The sequence below is a fragment of the Antennarius striatus genome, chromosome 21 (assembly GCF_040054535.1).
Source record: "Antennarius striatus isolate MH-2024 chromosome 21, ASM4005453v1, whole genome shotgun sequence".
In the NCBI taxonomy this organism is placed as follows: Eukaryota; Metazoa; Chordata; class Actinopteri; order Lophiiformes; family Antennariidae; genus Antennarius; species Antennarius striatus.
In genome coordinates, this window is record NC_090796.1 from 17,666,313 (window position 1) to 17,692,727 (window position 26,415).

General features: G+C 54.7%; 1 protein-coding gene across 3 annotated transcripts; it reads left to right on the plus strand.

The window, feature by feature from the left end:
* Nucleotides 1-1,764: 1,764 nt before the first annotated feature.
* dnmbp (dynamin binding protein) lies at nucleotides 1,765-26,415 on the plus strand. Of its 3 annotated transcripts, XM_068304698.1 has the most exons (17): nucleotides 1,765-2,069; nucleotides 5,659-5,813; nucleotides 5,884-6,006; nucleotides 7,810-9,777; nucleotides 19,106-19,308; nucleotides 19,383-19,482; nucleotides 19,583-19,730; nucleotides 22,008-22,025; nucleotides 22,945-23,144; nucleotides 23,215-23,345; nucleotides 23,872-23,976; nucleotides 24,045-24,173; nucleotides 24,245-24,577; nucleotides 24,647-24,835; nucleotides 24,924-25,122; nucleotides 25,195-25,709; nucleotides 25,833-26,415. In XM_068304698.1, exons 2-17 carry the CDS (start codon nucleotides 5,669-5,671, stop codon nucleotides 26,016-26,018), a joined length of 4,692 nt encoding a protein of 1,563 aa, XP_068160799.1. In that variant the 5' UTR covers nucleotides 1,765-2,069; nucleotides 5,659-5,668; the 3' UTR covers nucleotides 26,019-26,415. The 3 variants fall into 3 exon arrangements, with proteins under 3 accessions (XP_068160799.1, XP_068160800.1, XP_068160801.1); XM_068304699.1 differs by lacking the exon at nucleotides 22,008-22,025; XM_068304700.1 differs by lacking the exons at nucleotides 1,765-2,069; nucleotides 5,659-5,813; nucleotides 5,884-6,006; nucleotides 7,810-9,777 and adding an exon at nucleotides 12,914-14,645 and having other exon boundaries at nucleotides 25,833-26,412.

A 26,415-nucleotide genomic window follows, 5' to 3' on the forward strand; every position in this document is an offset into this window, starting at 1 on the left:
CTGGTTTATTGTTTCTGAACTGGTTTGTAGTTTCTAAACTGGTTTATTGTGTCTGAACTGGTTTGTAGTTTCTAAACTGGTTTATTGTGTCTGAACTGGTTTGTAGTTTCTAAACTGGTTTATTGTGTCTGAACTGGTTTGTAGTTTCTAAACTGGTTTATTGTGTCTGAACTGGTTTGTAGTTTCTAAACTGGTTTATTGTTTCTGAACTGGTTTGTAGTTTCTAAACTGGTTTATTGTTTCTGAACTGGTTTGTAGTTTCTAAACTGGTTTATTGTTTCTGAACTGGTTTATTGTTTCTGAACTGGTTAACTCTTTCTGGTCTGGCTGGTTGTTTGTGACGGTGCTCGTTCTCACATGTGACCTCTGCGGATCTGAAGCCAGCCACTGTTTCCTGCTGTTGTTCTAGAGGAAACTGTCATTCCTGCAGAGGCAGCAAAAACAACAAGCGTTCACACCACCAACGCCGACAGAGTTTAATGATAAGAACAAAGCTACAATAAAACGTTTTACTGTGGGGCATCGTTCCACACCACACTACAATTAACTACATGTCTTTACCTAAAAGCATACTGAAGTATCACAGGCATTGAGTTCAGAGCTTATAAATTACCTGAATTACTATCACAACATCAGCTGGACATGATTCAGAAAATTGACATAAAGTCACTTCCCAAACACAAACTGACCTGCTCAGGAATGAGGTCTGTCTCAGATCAGATCTGGTCTCAGATCAGATCTGGTCTCAGATCAGATCTGGTCTCAGATCAGATCTGGTCTCAGATCAGATCTGGTCTCAGATCAGACCTGATCTGCAGGATTTTTCTAACAGACTCGTAGTTTGATCTCACTGTTCTTATTCAGGTCACATGACTAGGAAAAAATTGCCTGCTCAATACTGAAAAGACCTGAAGAAACATGGAATTGAGTCACTTCTGCTGCCGACGTGAACCAGGCCTTCGATTTTGGGCGGCTATGTTTGTGCCCGAGTGCTTCTGCTCTTGCTTAAGACTACAATAAATTATTAAGTGGCTGGCTAATAGTTTATCATATAAATAGTAAAAAATCATAAATACGATAAATAATAAATATGATATAATTATAAATCATGAAACTTCAAGAACCTCGGGCCCCCTGATAACGCATTAGCTTGTAGCTGGTATTAGTGTCGGTGTTAGCGGTTAGCCTCCACCCATTTACTAAATAACATAAAACCTATAGAGACACATTAATTCTGAAACAACGCTGTGTAAGCATTACTTAGTAGATAAATAATTAACAAATAAATAATTTAAATCAAATTAAAAAAACATTACGGACTGCTGCTAATCAAGAAGCAGCGAAAAATCGTTTTACATGAACTGTAATGTACATTAACCTAGCCTAGCATTTTAGCTTCCTGCCACCGCCATCAGAGGAAGGTGTATGAGGTTAAAGGCTGGTGTTTTTAGTTAAAGTATGTCATTAAACGTTTTAAGAACCTCAAACTTTGGTGCCTCATTTTTCGGGTTTGTTGGCGGAACTTGGCAGAAAAGTTCGGAACAAGCGCTAAAGTTTGGAGCGGACCCAGAGCTAGCTGTCTTTACATTATTTTGAGCGTAAACACAACCTGAATAAGTCTGTCCGGATCGATGACACGACATATTTGTATTCAGCCACGGATAACAAACAGAAAACACATTGAGGGATTTATTTCCTGCCCCTCTGCCCCCGCGGGGTCCTCCCGCTCCGTGTTTTCCGTCAGGCGCCGGCCGGGGCAGCTCCGCCTCTCGTCAGTGGGTGTTGTTGTGTGCAGGCATGGAGAGCCGCGCAGCGCCCGTCCTGCTTCTCCCGCGGTGACAGCGGAGGCGACCGGACCCCCGGGACGCGGTCCCGGCGCTACGAACCTCTGAGGCCGGACAGAGCGTGACGTCGGACCGAGGAACCCGCCGGTGGCGCCTCGGCTTCCGGACCCGGACCCGGAGCGGCGAACGAGTTGTGTCGAGGAGGAAACTCTGCCAGCGTCAGCAAAGGGCCGAACATCTGGCCCGGTGGGGGCCAGCGGACCAGCGGGTCCCGGGGACACACAGGTAGGACCCTCCTGAACGGAGGACCCCCGTGGGGGGTCGGGGCGGGGGGGGGACGGACACGTCACGAAGTTTGTTGAGTTGAGGAGAAGTTTGTCTGCTGCTCCGCGACACTCCTGTGTCGGTACCGTGACCCGGTAGACGGTACCGACACAGGAGTGTCGCCATGACGACACGTCTCTCTGGCTCAGGGGGCTGATGACGTCAGCGTAACGAATGATTGACGTCATAGAATGTCATCTGTGTGTCTCCGGCTTGGGTTTGTTCTCTTAACAAAGTGATTGATCCTCCATCAGGTGTCTTGTTTATTGGTCAAATCTATCGATCAGTTGTAACCATTGATAACCAATAATGGTTCACAAATCAATGCAGAACCTAAGGGGCTCTGTTGTCCTGGTCCTCAGAGACCAGACAACCTGATGCAGGTCCAGACACGGCTCCTGGAGGCCCCTGAGGAACCTCAGCCCATTCCTGAGGGACAGGGGGCGGAGCCTGATGTCGGGCTGGACCCGGAAGGACACACCCACCCTCTAACATTAGCATACCCTGTAATGTTAGCGTACCCTTTAAAATTAGCAAACCCTGTAATGTTAGCGTACCCTTTAAAGTTAGCAAACCCTTTAATGTTAGCGTACCCTTTAAAGTTAGCAAACCCTTTAATGTTAGCGTACCCCCAAATGTTGGCGTACCCTTTAATGTTAGCGTACCCTTTAAAGTTAGCAAACCCTTTAATGTTAGCGTACCCCCAAATGTTGGCGTACCCTTTAATGTTAGCGTACCCTTTAAAGTTAGCAAACCCTGCAATGTTAGCATACCCTTTAATGTTAGCGTACCATTTAATGTTAGAATACCCTTTAATGTTAGCGTACCCTTTAATTTTAGCGTACCCTCTAATGTGTGCGTACCCTTTAACATTAGCAAACCCTTTAACATTAGCGTACCCCCTAATGTAGGCGTACCCGTTACATTAGCAAACCATTTAACGTTAGCATACCCTTTGACGTTAGCGTACCCTTTAACATTAGCATACCCTTTGACGTTAGCGTACCCTTTAACATTAGCATACCCTTTGACGTTAGCTTACCCTTTAACGTTAGTGTACCCTTTAACTTCTTCGTACCCTTTAATGTTAGCGTAGCCTTTAACTTCTTTGTACCCTTTAACGTTAGCGTACCCTTTAATGTTAGCGTACCCTTTAACGTTAGCGTACCCTTTAATGTTAGCGTACCCCTTAATGTTAGCGTACCCTTTAACGTTAGCGTACCCTTTAACCTTAGCGTACCCTTTAACGTTAGTGTACCCTAACATCTTAATTTCCTGCCTGCCAGACGCCGGCCGTCCCTGTATAGCTCGTCCAATCACGAGTGACTGGACTGCGTAGCAGTGATGGTCAGCCGTTGTCATGACGACGTTGTTGTGCTGCCAGCGGTGCTGGAAGCTTCTCGGTGTGAATTATTCAGAGGTTGTAGCGGCGTTGTGTGTCAGCGCAGAAGCACCTGACATGACTGCTGTGGTTCTGTGTGGGCTCAGAGCCGTAACCATAGCAACCTGGTGCTGGGGGCCCCAAACAAGAGTCTTCAATCCTGCTGTGTGATTGGCTGTTACTCCAATAGTTAACACATCACAGTTCTTCAGGTGTCAGCTACTTCCGTTAGCATTCATGCTACAGCATGAATGCTAAACTCAGTTTAAAGGACTGTTAATATCAATAAAGTTTTTACAAACCTCCTTTATTAAAAAATGCTATTTATATTTTTGTTGGCAAACTGATATTTGGGTCACAGCTGAATGATTAATATTTATCAATGTATTAGTATCATGTATAGATTTATTAGAAAATATAGATGTTATTGTTTTATTTATTATATATTTTCTATCACATTTCGATACGTTCTATTTACATGTAGATACTTAGTTCTTCCTCCTCCTCACTGCAGCTTCAGTGTGTGTGTGTGTGTGTGTGTGTGTGTGTGTGTGTTTCTGTCTTCTCCCTCCATCATATGATAATGTAATCCATTACAGTTATGTAATCCCAAATCTGTAGTCCATTAGGGCTCAGCCTCGTCTTAAGGTGGAGGCACAACTCTGGACGCCCCTGAGGTCCTCCAGGCTGATCCCGGGTCAGGCGGCGCTGAGACGACCCCGCCCTGACGCGTCAGCAGAACTGTGGCCCTTCAGAGATGTTCAGGAGGGGATGAGCTCATGTCCTCCTGCGCCGCTGCCAGCTTCAGGGAAACGGGGCTGAAACGCTGGACGCAGTTTTTCCAGCCGGTCTCCCTCCAGGCGACGCCCGTTCTGCTGCGAATCACGTCTGACTTCACGTGAACGGCTGCAAATAAAACGCACACATCCTGGAACGGTTGGGAAACTGGCTGACTCATGACGTCATGTGAAGCCCCGCCCCCTCTGACGCTACGTTCCAATCAGATGTTGTCGTTTGTCTGTGTGATGACACAGACAATGACCTGATCGCCACGGCAACCTCACAGATGTTTTTTTGGAGGAGGGGTCTGGTGTCACAGTTAGCTCCTCCCCCTGCGAGGCGGTTTGCGTTGGGAAGCAGCGCTGACGCGTGATTGGCTGGTCGCTCTGCAGGCTTGTGTGCTGTTCAGTGGAGCCACACAAACATCTCAGCAGTGTGTCGTCATGTGACTCATCGCTCTGATTGGACGAGAGGGGGAGAAGACCCGATCAGGACTTATTGATCAGCCTCATTGATGTGGATTATCAATAATGTTTTACAGTGTGGTACGGAACAGCGGTTAGTTCGTTTGACTCCAGGCTTTGACTCGTCAGTTCTTCAGACGTGTGACATCATGTTTACAGCGCTGACTCAGCAGCTGCTCCTACATGACCTTGTTTTGACCCCCCCTCCCGTGCTGAAACAGGTGGCCAGAGAGCCTCAAACGTCCCGGCGGTGGCGTCCAGAACCGTCGTTGGACGCTCACCTGTTGTGTCTGCGATCAGGTGGAGTCAGCGATTTGGGCCCCGACAGTCCAGAGAGTTCTGTGTGCCCCCCGCCCCACCGGTCCGCCCCACCCCCACCCCACCAGTCGGCCCCCCCGCCCCACCGGTCCACCTCCCAAATGGGATGAATGTCCTGCCAGAGGACATTGTTGCTATGACGACAGTCAATAGGAGGTAGAGGCTGTCAGCGGATCACAGGTCAGGTGTGTGTGTGTGTGTGTGTGTGTGTGTGTGTCTGAGTCAAACACGATATATTATCCATCATGTGATCAGTCATGTGACAGACTCAGCCTTAGAATTAGATTCATTAATTCAGAGAATCTGATTTGACCTTGTTTAAACCTCTGGTCGTGTACGAAGGGTCTCTCCAGCTTCAGGTTTGGTTTTAGTTCCAGCTTCAGCTTCAGCCTGTCAGCGCTGAAGTCGTGACGCCGTGTGTCGGAGCAGAAACACCTGGAAGGAATTGTTTCAGACCCCAGGATGAAGCTGAGGCGTGCGTCAGGTGTGATCTCATCACACCTGACCAGATCAGAGCGGGTCTGGTGAACGCCAGCGCGTCACGTGTGACGTCACGGGACACGCCTCCGGGTGGCGCTGGTGTGATTGGTCCTGCTCCTGTCTGCAGGTGGTGAGGGATGGAGGCGGGGTCTGTGGTCCGTGCTGTGTTCGAGTTCCTCCCCAGCGTCTCCGAGGAGCTGCCGCTCTTCACCGGTGATGTCATCGAGGTGCTCAGCGTCCTGGACGAGTTCTGGCTGCTCGGCATCAAAGATGGCGTCACAGGTGAGGCATCACTTCCTGCCGATGGACGGCGATGAAACGGCGGCTTCAGGCGTGTGGCTTCTGTTCTCAGGTCAGTTTCCCAGCACCTTTGTGGAGGAGGTCACCATTCCCAGCGTCAAACCCGGAGACACGCTCTACGTGTGCATCAACGACTTCAGCTCCGCACAGCAGGGGAGCCTGTGCCTCAAGACAGGTAGGACACGCCCTCCTGTAGACAGCCCCGCCCCTAAAGGCGACCAGCTCACTAATCAACATCAGGAAACACCTGGTCAGACTGTAGCTAGTGCTAGTGCTAGCGGTTAGCTAAGTGTTAGATCACAACCTTCACGATTAACAGGAAGTATATTTCAGTTGCCGCGGTAACGACGATGACAGGCATCTGGCAATAAGGCATGCTGGGTGCTACAACGGCGCCCTCTGCTGGTACTCAGCACTATTGTCCAGCTGGTAGCGAGCCACTGCTAACACTAACCACACGTTTTCTCACTTAGCTTAACGCTTCTTGATGATGTCACAGCATTTAGGTAAAGCGTTACCGTGTGTCGTTGTTGTTGTTGTTGTTGTTGTTGTTTGTCTCCACTGTGTCAAACTGGGACCAGAGTCCACTGATGCCAAATTTTAAGTACTTTTTGAGCACCGATGGATTTTCATCAATACGTAAATTATATCACAACAAAATAAATCAGCCGGGAGGGTAACTCCGCCCCCACTGAGGGTGTGGGCGGAGTTACCAGGAGGCATCTTCTCTGGTTACAGTCTAAGAATATGTGTGTGTGGTCAGTTCATCATCCTCATGGATCGGGACTCAAAGCTGCTGCTGCTTCTTTACTTTATTATCTTATATTTAATAACTACTAAATAAACTCCAGCCGTAACCATGGAGACCAGCTGAGTTATAGCAAACAGCGGTTGTTTATCAATAAACAACAGCTGAACTAAGTAGTTTTTGAACCAACTAGTTCTTGAATTAACTTACTAGGTTTTAAAATAACTAGTCTTTGAACAAACTAACCCATTATGTTTTAAACAAACTAGGCTCTAAACTAACTAGCTTTGGAACTAACTAGGTTTTAAACTAACCAACTAGGTTTAAAAGTAACTAGCTAGGTTTAAAATAACTAGTTTCTAAACTAGTTTCTAACTAAATCTTAGGTTTTGAACAAATGAGGTTCGGTTCTAAACTAATTGGGTTTTTGTACTGAGTTTTAACCAACTCATCAGGTTCAGAATTAACTAGGTTTAAATTTTATTTAGCATAAACATTGTATTTATATTTGTTATTATTTATGTTTATTGTTTATGTTCACACTGTTTATGTTTACACTGTTTACACTTGGACACCGATCCTCTGTTGCCCCCTTGGGACTAATAAAGTTTTTTGAATTTGAATTGAGCTGAAACCTCATCAACGGGTTCTGAATCACATCTCCAGTGACAGCGGTTGATCCGTGAACAGGTCACTTCCTGACCCGTCCACTAGGGGGCCCCCGTGTCCCAGCGGCCCCCAGAGGGCCCAGTGACGCAGGAACACGGGGGCCTTTCCTCTTGGACCAGAACCAGAGCCGGGGTTTCTAACGGGGACCGGCTGGACTCCTGATGGCTCACGCTTCCTGTCCTGGAGGAAACGTTGGGGCCGGTGGGTTTCCGGTTGAATTCCCGTCCTCGGGGGCCGCGGCGTTCCGGTTCTGGTCCAGACACACAATGGGAGGCGGAGCCAGGGCTCCTCTGGAATGTGACCCGTGACCCCGGGCCGCTCCACATTCCTGTCGTCCTCCTGATCCGGGGGCAGCTGAGTCCGCTTGATCTACAGGAACCCTCAGGAGGCGGGGGGCGCCGCCCGGCCCCCGGGGGCAGCTTTAATTCCACTAAATTAAATTTAGTCGGCGCTGAGAGGAGCGGCCCCTGGTGGCTCCCCTGAGCAGCGCGGCGGCCCCCGCCCCCCTCTGATTAGATGACGGTTGTGTCCCGGCTCTGATGTCTCTCTGTGTGTCTCCAGGGGACGTTGTCGTTGGAGAGCCTGGGGGGCCCCTGGAGCCCGGGGGGGCGTGGCAGCGCGGCGCTACCGCCTGGGGCCTGCGGGGCGTCTTCCCCTCGTCGTGCGTGAAGGAGCTGACGCTGTCGGGGCGCTGCAGGCAGCTGTCGGAGCGCTGGGCCCAGGCCCTGGCCTCGGAGCTGCCCCCCCACGCCCTGGGCCGCGCCCGGGCCCTCATGGGCCTCCACGCCCAGCTGCACGAGGAGCTGGACTTCCTCCAGGGCGACGTGATCGTCATCACCGGGCGGCCGGAGCCCGGCTGGTTCCAGGGGGAGCTGGAGGGGCGCTCCGGCGTCTTCCCAGAGGGCTTTGTGGAGCTCCTGGGGCCCCTGCGGACCCCCCCGGGGCCCGCGGAAAGCCCGTTTGAACAGTTTAGCTATGAGGACGCCTACGACCCGGGGGAGGGCCCTGAGGAGGAGGTGGGGGAGGAAGAGGAGGAGGAGGGCGGGGTCCACGCGGTGGCGCTGTACGAGTTCCGCGCCCTGGAGGCGGGGGAGTTGAACTTCGACCCCGGGGACCGGATCCGGGTCCTGAACACGCTGGAGGACGGCTGGCTGGAGGGGCGTCTCCGGGGGCGACGGGGCATCTTCCCTCATCGCTTCGTCAGGATGGACGCCGGACAGGAAGTGTCCGAGGGGGGGTCAGAACCAGAACCCCACCCCCCGTCACACCCCAACGGGCCGGCGCCCAGCCCAGAGTGGCCCCCACACCCGGACCACACCGTCTGGGACCTGGACTACTTCGAGAAGCCCGAAGAACCGACCTGTCAACCCGGCACTCTAACCCCCCAGCGGGGGGCAGCTGGGTGGGCGGGGCCTGACTCCCAGCTGTACTCACCCGCCACCCCCCAAAGAACACCCGACCGGCCCAAATCCACCCCCCCAGCAAGACCCAGACTCCCATCTCAGACCAGCCTATCCCCGGCTACCCAGAAGCCCAACGGCTCGTCTGGGGGGGCGGGGCTCACACCCCCGAGCAGAGACTCACACCAGTCCAGACTCAGACATAGCCACACCCTCCCCAGCACCCTGAAGGCACCTGATTGGTCCAGAGCCTCCCGACACCCGCAGGGCCCCCCTGCGGTGAGGGTCTCTGCTAGCCACGGAGGCGCTAGCGTTAGCCTAGCGTTGTCCCTCCCCGGGCGGAGCCAGAAGCAGCTCACGCGCCAGGCGAGGGTCGGTGCCGTCGCCCAGGGGGCGTGGCCTCCCCAGCACCCGCCGCATGGCTCCAATGGGTTCACACCCACACCCGTGACCTTCGACCCCCCAGCGGTGCCCCCCGGCGACCTGGAGGCCAAACTGTCCCAGCAGCTGCTGGAGTTCGAGAGGAGCTTGACTTCCTGTTGGAGCGACCCCCCCAGCGGGACGGCCCCCCGGGGGTCACGACACTTCTCCATCCTGGACTACGGCGACGAAGGTGACCTCGTGCGAGGCTCCCAGCATGCATTGCTGCAGCCTGGACCCGGTTGCTCCTCGCTGGAAAGGCGCCGAACGCTCCGGCCTCCCCCCCCTCGTCCGAGGGCCCAGCGTTCCTCGGCCCCCCTCCTGTACAGGCCGGCCCGTCCTGCCCCGCGCCCCCCCCCGAGGCAAAACGCTGTTCCTCCCATTAGCGACGCCCCCGCCTGCGTCTACGACGCACCTGGAGAACCGGCTGCAGACGCCCCGGACCTGATGGGGGGGCCAGAGGGGGTTGCCCACCTCCAGCTGGAGGCTGACAGGAGGAGGGAGGAGGAGGAGGAGGAGCGGTACCAGCTGTTGCTACGGCTACAGGAGGTGGAGCAGGACATGGAGGCGTATGCGCAGACGGCGGAGGAGCTGCGCAGCCTGCTGGAGGAGGAGGAGGAGCAGACGGCCCGGCTGCAGGCGCTGGAGAACCTGGAGTTCTGCTCCTACACGCTGGAGACGCTGGCGCTGGAGCAGCAGCAGCTACAAGGTACGACCAATCAGAAGCCTCTGGGCGATGACATCACAGCAGCATGACCTGTCATCACACGGGTGTGGTCCCACAGATCATTGATCATTGATCAGCTATCAGAAGTGATCCATCAGGCTCAGTGGGAGCTTTGGTTCACTTCCTGCTTGAACAACAGGGTGAATGTGTCAGCAACTAGTTAGCAACTAGTTATCAACTAGTTAGTAACTAACAACAGAGTGCGTGTGGTCGTGCCGTGTCACAGAACAATGGTCCTGTGTTTCCTGCAGTGACTCAGGTGTGTTTGATGTTTGATACTCATCACTGGTGAATCTGAGGAATCAGCTGCAGGGCGTGGACCTGCCCACAGGTGTGTACAGGGGCCTACAGGTGTCTGCAGGTGTGTACAGGGGCCTACAGGTGTCTGCAGGTGTGTACAGGGGCCTACAGGTGTCTGCAGGTGTGTACAGGGGCCTACAGGTGTCTGCAGGTGTGTACAGGGGCCTACAGGTGCGTACAGGGGCCTACAGGTGCCTACAGGTGTGTACAGGGGCCTATAGGTGTCTGCAGGTGTGCACAGGGTCTACAGGAGCCTCTCGGGGTCAAACAGTGCTCACGCCCTCCGTTGAGGTGCAAACAGGAAGTGGTTCTCCCTCAGCTCCTTTGATCGTTAGCCTCAGAAAGGATTTTCTAGTCTGTAGATGCTATCATGCTATCTTTTCCTGTTAGCCCTGAGCTAGGTTCTGGGCTCAGGCCTAACATCAGTCCTGTTAGCTAACAGGACGACGTTAGCGTGACGAGCTCAGCCTCCTTTTGCTAGGAGTCCACGGACAGCTGGAGTGTCCTCTACGTGTGTCCCCCTGTCCCGCATGCCCCCCCGACCCCTCCTGTCCCCCCTGTTTTGGTGGCTGTGTTCATTGAGCGTTACAAAGTCCTCAGACGACGCTAACACAATCACCTGTTCACACCCACTGTGTCTGATCACCAATCAATCACCAATCAGTCATCAGGTGAGGGTGAACCTGAGATGAGCTGCTGGTTGTGGGTTTGGTCGTTGTTTGATTTTCATGGGGCATTTTGGGGGGGTGGGCAGGAGAGACATGGATTTTGGGGGGGGGGCAATAACACCTGGAACCTACAGGTTTCAGTGTTTTCATAGGAGCCAGTACCTCTAGTCCCTTTAGTCCCTTTAGACCCTTTAGTCCCTCTAGACCATTTAGTCCTTCTAGTCCCTTTAGACCCTTTAGTCCCTCTAGACCCTTTAGTCCCTCTAGTCCCTTTAGTCCCTGTAGTCCCTTTAGTCCCTTTAGTCCCTCTAGACCCTTTAGTCCCTCTAGACCCTTTAGTCCTTCTAGTCCCTTTAGACCCTTTAGTCCCTCTAGTCCCTCTAGACCCTTTAGTCCCTCTAGACCCTTTAGTCCCTCTAGTCCCTTTAGTCCCTGTAGTCCCTTTAGTCCCTTTAGTCCTGGTTCCAGGCCAGGAGTTAGTCTGGTGGGGGTCTGGAGGTTGAAGGGGGGGGTCAGGATTGAGCGCTTTGCACTGATGAATCTTATCTGCCTCCAAAATGGAATCACGTCCCCTCAGCAGACCTTCAGGTGTTCACTGGGTCCTCCATGGACAGACGGGACGTCTCCATCAGACACGATCAATTCCCCCTAGGATCGATGAGTCCAGTAATCTGGGGCTGGAGCTGATCTGACGCTGCTACTGTCTCTGAACTCTGTCCTGAGGCTGGATGCTTTTATTGTGAAGGCCTTGACTCCAGAGCTTCTTGTCAGAGGCCAGAGGAATGCAGGTGACATTCCTGCAGGTGTGTTCAGTTTCGGTCGTCCTCCATTGCTGTAAGTCGAGATGTGGAGCGCCACAACGAAACAGAAGAAGAGAATGGCGTCTACGCTGGGAACGTCTGTCTGGAAGAATGGAGCAGAGCTCCAGTAACCCATACGTCCTCCTGCACTTCATCCTCCACTGCAGCAGTGGGCGCTATGACGAAACACTGAGGCCGAGTCTCTGTTGGTTTGGTTTAGTTCAGTTAAGTTTAGTTCGGTTTAGTTTAGTTTGGTTTGCTTTAGTTTAGTTTGGTTTGGTTTGGTTTGGTTTAGTTTAGTTTGGTTTAGTTTAGTTTAGTTTGGTTTGGTTTAGTTAGGTTTAGTTTGTTTTGGTTTGGTTTAGTTTAGTTTGGTTTAGTTCGGTTTAGTTTTTTTTGGTTTGGTTTAGTTTAGTTTAGTTTGGTTTAGTTCGGTTTAGTTTAGTTTAACTCAGAATTGAAAACTGGTGTTCAAACAACAACTAAAGTTATTACATCAGCTAATCAGTCGTATTGATGATAAACTGATCATGTGATCATTTTTACAGGTCTGCTGTATCCCTGAGTGTTTCTTCTCCGCTGATTGTTTGAGTCTGGGGGGTTAGGGGGCGTGTGGGGGGGTTGGGTGTTTCTCCCTTTTTAAATTCTCATTGATCATCGAGGAGGAATCACAACTAATCAGTCGGGCTCAGTGGAAGCTTTTGTTCACTTCCTGCTATCAGTTGGGGTAATCTGATTACTTCAGACGGAGGGGTGAGTACGAGCTGTAACTCGTTTAGATTCCTGCAGATCATTTGATGCTCTAAATGGGACTTTAACCCGTTAGAACCAAACCGCTGCCCACAGGTGAGGTTTGAGGCTCCTCCTTCTGGCCTGTGGAGGCGGGCCGGGCCCCAGAGGGTTAAACCGGCCCCTCGGGGCCTCCATGCAGCCTTCGGGGGGGGTATATTATTCCCCAGCTTTATGAATAGCCTGGATTTCTTTCTCACAGCGGAGGATCTCTTCTGCTGCGAGGCGTCAACAATGGTTCTTTGTGCACTCTGCCCCCCCCCCCCCACCATGCCCCCCCACCACCGAACCCTCGGGTTTAATGAAGGTCCTCTGGCGCAACACTTCACCAGCGCTCAGTCAATCATTATTTGAGACAACGCTGCTCCAGCGAGGTCACATGGTCCCCTCCCCCCTCAGGGCCGGCCCACAGGTCGGCCCGCCGGCGTGAAACAACAGGAAGTGAGGTCGGGGGTGGCGGGGGGGTGGATTGTTCTGACGACCTCAGAGAAACGCTCAGGCATGTTGTTTTCCTTCAAACGGGGGCCAGAGTGGTTCAAACGCAGGGAGGGGCCATTTGGATAATCCTACACTCACATGACTGGAGGCCCCTCCTTCACAGCCCTGCCCCGCCCTGGGCCCGTGTGATTGGCTGAGGCCTGTGAAGGGCGGGTGTGACTCTGCTGGGAGGTCCCACACCAGACGGTCCTGCAAGTCGACAGGAGAAGAAGTCTGAGCCGACATGCCTGACAGGCAGCGTCTCCCACGGCGACAGCAACCCCCCCCAGCTGTAGCGCCATGAAGAGCCCAGTGGCTTATGGGAATACGGTCATGTTCAGCCCGCTGGACTGGAACTACGGCGTCGGCCCCCCCATGAGACGAGGGCAGAGCGTGGAGGAGCTGGGGGATGCCGGCTGGGCCCGGGAGAGGGAGCGGATGGTCCGCCTCCAGCAGCTCCAGCAGCTCCACCTCCTGCAGCTCCAGCAGCAGGCCGGGTACCCGGGGTACCCCCCCGGCCCACCGCCCGTCATGCTGGCCAGCCCCCCTCCGGTCCAAGCTCCGGTTGCCTGGCCGGTCCAGTGGGAGAACCCAGCGCCCCTCCCCCAGGCCCACGGCGGGTACTTCCACCCGGGTTCAGAGGATGGCCACCTGGACGTGAGGGTGTCTGAGTGGAAAGGCAAGCATTGGTTCTACCAGGGCCCGGACCAGGACTGCAACGGCCCCCCCGGGACCCAGAAGGCCTCGGTGGACACGGATGGGAGACGACGAGACGACCGGGTCGGAGAGGACGCCTACGAGCCATACGACCGTCCAGAGGATCGCCGGTACCGGTACCGGCAGCAGGAGGAGTACGACAGGAGGTACGACAGGTATGAGAGCAGAGAGCCACCGCACCGCCACCGGAGGCACCGTCCTGGGCTCAGAGACCAGGACCCGGACTACCAGGACCACTACACTCACAGGGACATGGACCGGGACTACCAGGACTACTACGACCGCAGGGAAGCGGACCGAGACTACAAGGACCAGTATGTGCACAGGGACATGGACCGGGACTACCAGGACCACTACGCTCACAGGGACATAGACCAGGACTACCAGGACCACTACGCTCACAGGGACATAGACCAGGACTACCAGGACCACTACGCTCACAGGGACATAGACCGGGACTACGACGGGGATTATTATGAGTCCAAAGCGGGTCGCCGTTACAAGGAGAAGGAGTACGACCGGCACCGGGAGACGGACCGCTACTCCGACGAGCGCCGGCGTCAGGACCGGTATGACCGCAGGGACAACACGTACCGAGACCGGGAGGTCTACCATAGACGGGGGGAGGACCCAGCAAGGGGTAGGGGTCAGTATGACTCTGAACCGGACGAGAGGGACCGGTACCACCGGTCCAGGGACACCGGTGAGGACTATGAGCCCAGGAGGGACTACTATGAGACTGCAGCACCCAGAGACCGGCCCGGCTACCTGACCCGGAACAGCTATCGGGACCAGCGCTCCATGTCGGTGGATTCGTCGTTCGAGGAGCGCCCCAGAATCAGCCGCAAGACGCACTGCGAGGAGTGGGTGGAGGACCAGAACCAGAAGCTGGCCCTCAGGGGGGTCCGTTCCTTTGAGGACCCAGTTATGTACCGGACCCCAGAGGAGCAGGAACAGGGGTACGAGTCCAGCAGCAGCTCCAGGCGGGTCCGCAGACCCGTCTATGTGGGCTCCCTGGACCGCAGCAGCTTCAGGAAGACGAGGCTGAAGACCGGGCTGAACGCGTCCCGGTTCAACACCAGCAGGAAACCGCCTGAAGGTAACGGCAGCGCCTCACGGGCTCTAGACTCAGTCTGGGTCAGGACCAGGTCCAGATGTCGACACGGTGGGGGCGGTGTTGGTGTCAGGCCCTTCAAAGTGCTGACGAGCCAGACCCCCCCCTCCTGTGTTTGTGTCTCACAGGAAAGAGATCTGGAGGTATTTGTCAGCACTAGAACCAGCAGGACCGGTTCTGGGGGTTTAGTCCTGCTGCTCAGCAGCAGTGATGTAACCTGAACACATGGAACCCGTCGGTCCAGTTCCTGCATGACTGGAGACGGCATGTGTTCCAGTCCCTGTCGTGTTCCAGTCCCTGTTGTGTTCCAGTCCCCGTTGTGTTCCAGGCCCCGTTGTGTTCCAGTCCCCGTTGTGTTCCAGGCCCCGTTGTGTTCCAGTCCCCGTTGTGTTCCAGTCCCCGTTGTGTTCCAGTCCCTGTTGTGTTCCAGGCCCCGTTGTGTTCCAGTCCCTGTTGTGTTCCAGTCCCTGTTGTGTTCCAGTCCCCGTTGTGTTCCAGGCCCCGTTGTGTTCCAGGCCCCGTTGTGGTTTTACACTGTAACTCCAGCCCCATGCTGGGAGAAGCGTCTGGGTCGAGACTAAACGGACGGATTGCTTCTGTTTGAGGGGAAGAGAAAACATGTATGAAGTAACCAGGATGCTAACAGTTAGCGCTATGTGGAGGTGATATAAACAACAAGTGTGTGTGTCTGTGTGTGCGTGCGTGCGTGCGCGTGTGCGTGTGTTTGTGTGTGTGCGTGTGCGTGTGTGTGTGTCTCTCTCTAACTCTCCTTGTCTCTGAAAAGAAGCAGGTGGCGCCTAATGACCCCTCCCCCAGTCACCTACTAACACACACACACTCCCACACACACACCCACACACTTCCACACATGCATTCCCACACACACACACACTCACACACACTCCTAGCATTAATCCCAGCATCAGCACGATGGGGGTCTGTCTGGTGCCAGGCTGTAGCCGGTACCGACTCCTTCTCCTGTGTGTGAGTGTGTGTGTGTGTGTGTGTGTGTGTGTGTGTGTGTGTGTGTGTGTGTGTGTGTGTGTGTGTGTGTGTGTGCAGCTTATCTTAGAGATGATGCCACTTTTGAAAACACACACACATCCGTCCCTGCTGTCATCCGTTAATCTGGTTAGCGTGTTTCAGCGCCGTCAGGCTTCCACCATTAGCCCGGCTGGCTGCTGATTGGTCGAGGCCGTGACCCGTTGACATTCAGGTGACCGGCCGCAGCCTCCGGTACTGGTCCAATTACCGGACCCGGTCTGGAGGTGTAGAGCTCGGTGGTCTGTTAGCCTGTTGGCGGGGGCTACTGAAGGAAACTCCAGAGGAGGGTCACAGGTCACAGCAGGCTGCTAGCAGACTGCTAATGCTAAAGTCATGCTAAACAGCAGATGGTAATGACATCACCTGCTAGATCCAACAACCACCCTCCAACAGGTGACCTCAAGACTACGAGCTAATGCCGCTAACGGACCCTCTGATGACGGATTAAACTCATCTTAAGACTCGTGTGCATGTTTGTGATGTCATCACCCAGTCCTGATCTGGGGGGGGTCGGTGGGGGTGGTGGATAGGGGGTTCGGTCCTAAATCTTCATCTTGAAATGCCTTCTGCTGCTACCATGGTCATCAGGATGCTCCTGATTGGACGGCAGGTTGTAAACCAGAGCCATTAGTGGCCTCCGCTAACGGTTAGCCGTTAGCCGAGGCCTGTCGCTGGATAAACAAGGGCTGTGATTGGTGACGGCGGCGCTGGTGACTCGTTTGGTAACACGATCCGGATCATAACTGCACTGATCGGTGGCGGTGATGCAACGAGGGCGTCGACAGAGCCGTTTCCATGGATACAGGGTAAACACACAGTCTGGCTGGAAGTTTTTAGATGAACTGGTTTGAATAACGAGAGGCAGCCTGTCCTGGTTTGGTCGTATCGACGCGTGAACATGCTAACAGCAGCAGCATGTTGGGTGGGGTGTCGTGGGAGACGCCTGCGGGGGGGTCGCGTCTCGTCTTGTCAGGATGACTCACCTGCAGCTCCAACAACACGTTTCCTCACGACGTCAATCCATCAGGAGCTGTGGTGATGCATCCATGGCCACCAGGGGGCAGTGCTGGTGTAGCTCCGCCCCCACCGGGACGAGCTCCTCTGCAACACGCCAGGGGCGTGGTAGTTAGACCAGAGGCGTGGTGATTAGACCAGAGACGTGGTAATTAGACCAGGGGTGGGGTAATTAGACCAGGGGCGGGGTAATTAGACCAGGGGTGGGGTAATTAGACCAGGGGCGGGGTAATTAGACCAGAAGCATGGTAAATAGACCAGAGGCATGGTAGTTAGACCAGAGTCGGGGTAATTAGACCAGGGGCGTGGTAATTAGACAAGGGGCGTGGTAATTAGACCAGAGTCGGGGTAATTAGACCAGAGGCGTGGTAATTAGACCAGAGTCGGGGTAATTAGACCAGAGGCGTGGTAATTAGACCAGAGGCATGGTAGTTAGACCAGAGTCGGTGTAATTAGACCAGGGGCGGGATAACAAGACCAGAAGCGTGGTAATTAGACCAGGGGCGGGGTAATTAGACCAAAAGCGTGGTAATTAGACCAGAGGCGTGGTAGTTAGACCAGAGTCGGGGTATTTAGACCAAGGGCGGGGTAACTAGACCAGGGGCGTGGTAATGAGACCAGGGGTGTGGTAGTTAAGCCAGAGTTGGGGTAATTAGACCAGGGGCGTGGTAATTAGACCAGGGGTGGGGTAATTAGACCAGAGGCATGGTAGTTAGACCAGAGTCGGTGTAATTAGACCAGGGGCGGGATAACAAGACCAGAAGCGTGGTAATTAGACCAGGGGCGGGGTAATTAGACCAAAAGCATGGTAATTAGACCAGAGGCGTGGTAGTTAGACCAGAGTCGGGGTAATTAGACCAGGGGCGTGGTAATTAGACCACAAGCGTGGTAATTAGACCAGAAGCATGGTAATTAAACCAGGGGCTGGGTAACTAGACCAGAGGCATGGTAATGAGACCAGGGGTGTGGTGATTAGGCCAGAGTTGGGGTAATTAGACCAGAGGTGTGGTAGTTAGACCAGAGTCGGGGTATTTAGACCAAGGGCGGGGTAACTAGACCAGGGGCGTGGTAATGAGACCAGGGGTGTGGTAGTTAAGCCAGAGTTGGGGTAATTAGACCAGGGGCGTGGTAGTTAGACCAGAGGCGGGGTAATTACACCAGAGGGGTAATTACAGGGCGGTGTTTCCACCTGGGTTCCTAACAGCGACGTTTAGAGGCTGCGACCCGAAGCAGGAATGTGACCTCTGACCTTCGGCCCTAACAGAGATAAATAGCGGGATGCCATTGGGTGTTAATGTGGTTGCGTAGAGCCCCGCCCTCTCACGCCGCTCCAACTCGTCCAGCTCTGATCTCCTGTTGCAGGTGGGGGGGCGGAGCCTAGTGGCCTCCAGCTGGTTGCGTCGCGTTCGTTCTGCTTCATGAACCTGATACGAGGAGGCCCGCTGGTGGTGTTGCCATGGCGACGGTCAGCAGTGATTGTGTGACCTTTGGTGTTGTGTACTGAAGCTGAAGAGCGTTTGCTCTGCCCCTGGACCAGGTCCAGGTCTGGATCAGGACTGACTCACTGGCACTGGTCACCTGTGACGCACCTGAAGCCTTTCACCCTCGACCCCCGTCCAACACGCCACGTGTCGTCACGGGTTTAGACGTGTTGCTAGGGTCCAGCCACAGCTTTTACTGTCTGCTTGTCCTCCTTGTTTACTGACAGCGTTGTCATGGTAACCAGAGGGGCTTTTTAACAGCACGACTCACAGGGCTCTGATTGGTTGACTGCCACCGTGTGTGTGTGTGTGTGTGTGTGTGTGTGTGTGTGTGTTTCTCTGCACTAGTGTATTCCACAGAAGTGGGTCAGACGGGTTTGGGGGGGCCCTGATGGCGGTGCGGGGGCGCGGCTCATGATGCGTGACTACCGCCGTGGGAAGAATCCCTTTGATTGGGCGTCTTTTGTCTCAAACCCGTTAGCGAGCCGTTCTCACGGCGCCAGTGGCGTCCGGGGAAAAGCTGCTTTGGGTTACGTGACTGGGGGGGTAGGGGGGCGGCTGGGGATTTAAGATGTTTTCCTTGGAATGACCTCTGACCTCTGTTTCTGCTCGCGTGTGATTGGAGCAGAGCTGCAGCAGCCGGTGACCCGGTCACCTGAGGGTCACCGGCTAACACGGCGCTGACGTCAGCACAAACCAAAACATCCCATAATACTCCCTGTCCCAACCCAAACCCGTTTGTTACATGCAAACCAACTGAGTTAGCCAGAGCTAGCATCGTGCTGCTAGTTAGCAGTAGCCTGGATGTAGCGCATTAGCTCAGTGCTGCTCCAGAAGTGGGCGGTATGAGAGAAAGGGGCGGGGCTTAGATAGAACAGTGGTTCTGACTGTCTCTGGTCTCTACAGAGACACTCCTGTCGTCCCAGCCCGCCCTCCAGGACTCCACGCCCACCTCAGACTCTGTCGCCACGGGCGACGAGGATCCCGAGCTGCGTATGCTGGAGAAGAGGTCAAAGGTCATCGAGGAGCTGCTGCAGACAGAGAAGGACTACATCAAGGACCTGCAGATGTGTGTGGAGGAGATCGTGGAGCCGCTGCAGAACAAGCAGGTGAGACGTCGGCTTCACGTCAGGTCGCAGCGCGTCATTGGACGACGCTGCTCTGACCCCCAGTTGTGTTCCAGGTGAAGAACGTGGACTTTGAGGGCCTCTTTGGAAACCTGACCTCCGTCATCAGTCTCTCCCAACGGCTCTTTGACGCGCTGCAGGACTCTGACTCCATCGGTGAGAAGCTACGCCCCTAAAGACGCCACGCAGGAAGTCACCATTGGCGTTTTGGCGGCAGCGTTTCCGTGACCGTGACTCCTCCTCCTCCTCCTCTCAGGGAAGGTGTTTCTGGACCTGAAGGCCGAGCTGGAGGACGTCTACAAGATCTACTGCCAGAACCACGACGACGCCATCGCCCTGCTGGAGACCTACGAGAAGGACGACAGCATCCAGCGCCACGTGCTGGAGAGTCTGGAGCGTCTGAGGTGAGGCGTGGGGGGCGTGTCCTGGTGTTGGCAGACGTTTGAATGTAGCTTGTTGGTGGCGGCGCTGGTTAAACATCAGAACAATCAGCTGCAGCTGACGGGTTCAGGTTCACAACGCTTCCTGGAACGGTTTATCAGCAGAGACTCTGGACCCAGTGAGTCATGAGGGAAACTTTAACCAACAGGAAGTCAGACGTGAGACTGGGTGAGGTGGAGGCTCCGCCCACGCCGCCGAAACCATTTGTTGTTTGAGTCTGAGGCGTCCTCATTAGCATCAGGGGGGGGGCTAAGGGTTCTGGAGGGGGCTCAGTTAGCGGGGCGCTAACGGGCACCAGTCTCAGTGGGAGGGGCTTAGGGGTGGGGGCGGGGCGGCGCTCAGGTACATGGAGCAGCTGAGGAATGTGCCCCACCTGGTTTCAGAGTCTGGTTTCACCCCCCCCCCCCCAGGCAGTCAGGAAGCGTTTGAATGTCAGCGAGCAGACAGGAAGTAGTGATCAGCTGTTTGTCTGATGGTTGTTTACTGTCTGTTCACTGTAGTTTACTGGTTGATTACTGTAGTTTACTGGCTGTTTACTGTAGTTGACTGTTTACTGGATGTTCACTGTAGTTTACTGGTTGTTTACTGTAGTTTACTGGTTGTTTACTGTAATTTACTGTAGTTTACTGTAGTTTACTGGTTGATAACTGTAGTTTACTGGTTGTTTACTGTAGTTTACTGTAGTTTACTGTAGTTTACTGGTTGATAACTGTAGTTTACTGGTTGTTTACTGTAGTTTACTGGTTGTTTACTGTAGTTTACTGGTTGCTTACTGTTGTTTACTGGTTGCTTACTGTTGTTTACTGGTTGTTTACTGGTTGCTTACTGTAGTTTGCTGTTGTTTACTGGTTGTTTACTGTAGTTTACTGGTTGTTTACTGTAGTTTACTGGCTGTTTACTGGCTGTTTACTGGCTGTTTACTGTAGTTGACTGTTTACTGGATGTTTACTGTAGTTAGCTGGCTGTTTACTGGTTGTTTACTGTAGTTGACTGTAGTTCACTGGTTGTTTACTGTAATATACTGGTTGTTTACTGGTTGTTTACTGTAGTTTACTGGTTGCCTACTGTTGTTTACTGTAGTTTACTGTTGTTTACTGTAGTTTACTGGTTGTTTACTGTAGTTTACTGGTTGCCTACTGTTGTTTACTGTAGTTTACTGTTGTTTACTGTTGTTTACTGTAGTTTACTGGTTGTTTACTGTAGTTTACTGGTTGTTTACTGTAGTTTACTGTAGTTGACTGTAGTTCACTGGTTGTTTACTGTAATATACTGGTTGTTTACTGGTTGTTTACTGTAGTTTACTGGTTGCCTACTGTTGTTTACTGTAGTTTACTGTTGTTTACTGTAGTTTACTGGTTGTTTACTGTAGTTTACTGGTTGTTTACTGTAGTTTACTGTAGTTGACTGTAGTTCACTGGTTGTTTACTGTAATATACTGGTTGTTTACTGGTTGTTTACTGTAGTTTACTGGTTGCCTACTGTTGTTTACTGTAGTTTACTGTTGTTTACTGTAGTTTACTGGTTGTTTACTGTAGTTTACTGGTTGCCTACTGTTGTTTACTGTAGTTTACTGTTGTTTACTGTTGTTTACTGTAGTTTACTGGTTGTTTACTGTAGTTTACTGGTTGTTTACTGTAGTTTACTGTAGTTGACTGTAGTTCACTGGTTGTTTACTGTAATATACTGGTTGTTTACTGGTTGTTTACTGTAGTTTACTGGTTGCCTACTGTTGTTTACTGTAGTTTACTGTTGTTTACTGTAGTTTACTGGTTGTTTACTGTAGTTTACTGGTTGTTTACTGTAGTTTACTGGTTGTTTACTGGTTGTTTACTGTAGTTTACTGGTTGTTTACTGTAGTTTACTGGTTGTTTACTGGTTGTTTACTGTAGTTTACTGGTTGTTTACTGTAGTTTACTGGTTGTTTACTGGTTGTTTACTGTAGTTTACTGGTTGTTTACTGTAGTTTACTGGTTGTTTACTGTAGTTTACTGGTTGTTTACTGGTTGTTTACTGTAGTTTACTGTAGTTTAATCTGGTTCCCTTCTTTAACTGTACGTCATGTTATTTAATTATCTTATAAAAGAGCTAATAAAAGTCCCCTCTCCATCTGACACCCCCCAACACCACGCCCCTCCCCTGATCCAGCCCCCTCCCCCGACCCCCCCAGCTGTGGTCTGAGGTGACCCTCAGCAGGTGGAGGTGTGAACGTCTCTCAACCTGTTTGTCGTCTCCTCCCACAGGGCCATTTACCGGGAGTGGTAAGTCGCCATGGCGACGGCATGAGCTCCGCCTCCTCCACTAACCCCCCCCCCGTGTGCTCCCACCCTGTGATAGCTAACCCCCGTCCTCCTCCCCCTCCTCCTCTTCCTCCTCCTCCTCCCCCTCCTCCTCTTCCTCCTCCTCTTCCTCTTCCTCCTCCTCCTACTCCTCTCCCTCTTCCTCCCCCTCCTCCTCCTCCTCTTCCTCCTCCTCCTCCTCTTCCTCCTCCTCCTACTCCTCTCCCTCTTCCTCCTCCTCCTCTTCCTCTTCCTCCTCCTACTCCTCTCCCTCTTCCTCCCCCTCCTCCTCCTCCTCTTCCTCCTCCTCCTCCTCTTCCTCTTCCTCTTCCTCTTCCTCTTCCTCCTCCTCCTCTTCCTCCTCCTCCTCCTCTTCCTCCTCCTCTTCCTCCTCCTCCTCTTCCTCCTCCCCCTCCTCCTCCTCCTCCTCCTCCTCCTCCTCCTCGGGGCTCAGGTGTTCTTCAGGTGTTTTCTGGTGGTCCTTCCTGTGTTTGTTGTGGACAGAATGATTCTTGAGACTCTGACGCCATCTGCTGGACAAACGCTGTAACTGCATGTCATCAAGTATACAGAGCCAATCAAATATTCTCCTTTCAGGCTCCGCCCCTTTTCATTAACATCTCAGCCTGTAAACAAACAGATTATTCTACTTTATTTACGTCTGTTGTGTCATAAATATTGTATGACCTTCGACCTGGAGCTTCTTCTGAAACCTGTTACCATGACAACACAGTTTAAAAGAACCTTAACCTTCAGGAGAGATTCCTAATGCTGTAGACCCGCCCCTGTGACATCGGAGGGCTGTGATTGGCTCCAGTTTTGTCCTCTGGATGGCGTTAGACTGAGTGAATGAGGGTCATGTGACCCGGTGGCGCGGCGTGACCGGGGTGTTTGTCCCCAGGGGGCGGACCAACTACATCAACCTGGGCTCGTTCCTGATCAAGCCGGTGCAGCGGGTGATGCGTTACCCGCTGCTGCTGATGGAGCTGCTGAACGCCACGCCCCAACGCCACCACGACCACGCCCAGTTGGGGCGAGCCCTGCAGGCCGTCAAGGAGATCAACGTCAACATCAACGAGTACAAACGCAGGAAGGACCTGGGTAAGACCCGCCCCCGCCCATCCCCTCTGCGGCGGTGGGCGTGGCCTGAGCGTTCTCCTTCTGCCCGCAGTGATGAAGTACAGGAAGGGCGACGAGGACACCTTCATCGACAAGATCTCCAAGCTGAGCATGCACTCCATCATCAAGAAGTCCAACCGCGTCAGCAGCCACCTCAAGCACCTGACCGGGATCTCGCCACAGGTGGGTCCGCAGGTCATAGGTGGGTCCACTGGGTCACAGGTGGGTTCGCGGGTCACAGGTGGGTCCGCGGGCCACAGATGGGTCGGCTGGGTCACAGGTGGGTCCGCGGGCCACAGATGGGTCCGCTGGGTCACAGGTGGGTCCGCGGGCCACAGGTGGGTCCGCTGGGTCACAGGTGGGTCCGCTGGGTCACAGGTGGGTCCGCTGGGTCACAGGTGGGTCCGCTGGGTCACAGGTGGGTCCGCTGGGTCACAGGTGGGTCCGCTGGGTCACAGGTGGGTCCGCTGGGTCACAGGTGGGTCCTCGGGCCACAGGTGGGTCCGTGGGTCACAGGTGGGTCCGCGGGTCACAGGTGGGTCCGCTGGGTCACAGGTGGGTCTGCGGGTCACAGGTGGGTGGCCCTTCTGACCCTTTTCTGACCCCGTTCTGACCCCCTTCTGACCCCGTAGTGACCCCGTTGTGACCCCCTTCTGACCCCGTAGTGACCCCGTTCTGACCCCGTTCTGACCCCGTTCTGACCCTTCAGATCAGAGACGAGGCGTTCGACGAGGCGGAGAAGAGGTTCCGTCTGCAGGAGCGCCTCATCAAGTCGTTCATCCGCGACATCTCGCTGTACCTGCAGCACATCAGGGTGAGTCCCGCCCCCGCCCCGCCTCCCACAATGCTCTGCTGCTGCTAACCGCCCCTCTGCTGGCGTAGGAGTCGGCGTCGGTGAAGGTCCTGTCGGCCATCAGCTTCGGTGACGTCTACACGGAGCGCGGCGCCCCCGACCCTGAGCGCTTCCAACGGGCGCACCGCTGCGTCAGCGACACGCAGTTCATGCACTTCGTAAGTCCCGCCTCTCTCACCCGCCTCCCACGCCTGCCACCCCCTTTGACCCCGCCCCCTCCGCTCCGCAGAAGGAGCGCACGGAGGCGCTGGTGGTGGCGCCGCTCACCCAGCTGCTGCTGATGTTCGCCGGGCCGCACAAGCTGATCCAGAAGCGCTTCGACAAGCTGCTGGACTACGACGGCTGTAAGGAGCGCGCCGAGCGTCTGCGCGAGCGCCGCGCCCACGATGAGCTGCAGGCGGCGCGCAACGACTACGAGGCGCTCAATGCGCAGCTGCTGGACGAGCTGCCCAAGTTCCACGCCGCCGCCGAGCAGCTGCTGACCGGCTGCGTGCGCGCCTTCGCCCAGGCTCAGAAGGACTTCATGAGGACCACGCTGGGCGAGCTCAAGCCCCTCCTCCAGGTGGGCGGCGCCTTGCGGCACCCGCGTCGGACGCTAACGCCAACGCTAACTAGCTTCTCCCTCCTGCAGCTCCCCAGCAGGACGCGCGGCGAGGGGAACCTGATCGCCCAGTTCCTGGAGCAGCACGGACGCGTCCTGACGCTCCTGCAGGGCTTCAGCTTCTGCCCCGACAACCTGCCCCCGCCCCCACCCGCCGCCAGGAGGGGCTTCGACAGGAAGACAGAGAAGCCTCAGGGCAGGAAGCAGCCGCCGGCGCCGGTGAGTCCAACGCCTCGCGCTCAGCCGGGTGTCAGCCGTGTGTCAGGCGAGCGTCAGGTGGGCGTTCTGACACCTCCTCTCCCTGCAGGTGGGCGGCGCCCTGCAGACGGACGAGCAGAGGGCGGAGCTTCTGGTCCGCTACGGGCCGGACAAACTCTACCAGGCCGACAGGAACTTCAACGCCGCCCAGGACCTGGACATCTCCATCCAGGAGGGCGACCTGGTGGGGGTCATCAAGCAGCAGGACCCCATGGGCAGCAGCAGCCGCTGGCTGATCGACAACGGAGGTCAGGCCCCGCCCCCAGGTCAGGTGAGACAGGAAGTGGCGCCGCAGCTCACCCCGTGTGTCCTCCCCCCAGCCACCAAGGGCTTCGTGTACAGCTCCTTCATCAAGCCCTACAACGCCCGCCGCAGCCAATCAGACGTCTCCATGGAGAGCCAGTCGTCCAATGAGTCTGGCTACGGAGGCTCCTCCCCCGTCTTCTCGCGTCAGAACAGCAGCAGCACGCTGACCTTCAACCAGGAGGGGGCCAGCGTCAGCTACTCCGCCTCCCAGCCACCGCCACAGCCGCCCGCCGAGCCCAACGCGTCCCGCCAGGGGCGCCGCAGAGATGACCCTGACGCCAGCTCCTCCTCCCCCCGAAACCTCGCCCACAGGAGGGACTACTCAGGCCGCCGCGGTTCTCCCGGCGCCCGCACGCCGGACCCGTCGGAGTCCCCTCAGCGGAACAAGCGCCCCCAGCGGTACGGCCAGACTGACCACGCCTCCTCCCCCCGGGGGCGGGACAGAGACGGCGGCGGCCCCAAGGGGGCGTCGTCCCCCCGAGTCGAGCGCCCGGAACCAGAACCTCAGAGCGACGCGGACGGACATCAGGTGAGAGGGACAGGAAGTGGGTGTGGTTCAGGCTAACGCTGTAGAAATGCTAAGCTAACGTCCACACTCTAAAGATGTCATGACCCTTTGACCCCACTTGACCCCTGTGACCTCTCTCCATAGATTTACTACGCCCTCTACTCCTTCGACGCCCGCTGCGCCAACGAGTTGAGCATCTCGGCCAATCAGAGGCTGCGGATCCTGGAGTTCCAGGACATGAACGGTAACGGCGAGTGGTGGCTGGGGGAGGCGGGCGGTCGCCAAGGTTACGTGCCTTCCAACTACATCCGCAAGTCGGAGTACACCTGAGGCGCAGCGAGCAGACGGACGCACGGCGACGGCCACGCCTTTATTTATGGTTTTCATGCGGCGCCGCTGGTTCCTGTCGGACCAGCCGGGTCCAGTTTGCCATGTTCTCAGCTGTTGCATGCTGGGAGATTTCGTTGGACATGTGAATCCTGTGGGTTTGGGGTGCAGAGAAGCGCGGCGGTGGCGCCGGACCTCAGAACGCCCCCCCACCCAGCTGGTTTGGAGTGTCTGTGGAGCCGTGAGACGGATGGGCGTGGCAGATGAGCTGTTTTCATTCCAGGGTGTGACCCCCCCCGCCCCCGCCCCTCCCCCCGCAGTCAGGTGTGGATGACATGCTGTAAACTGACTACATGACATCATCATTGTGTGAATAAAAGATGATAAACCACACCCAAAT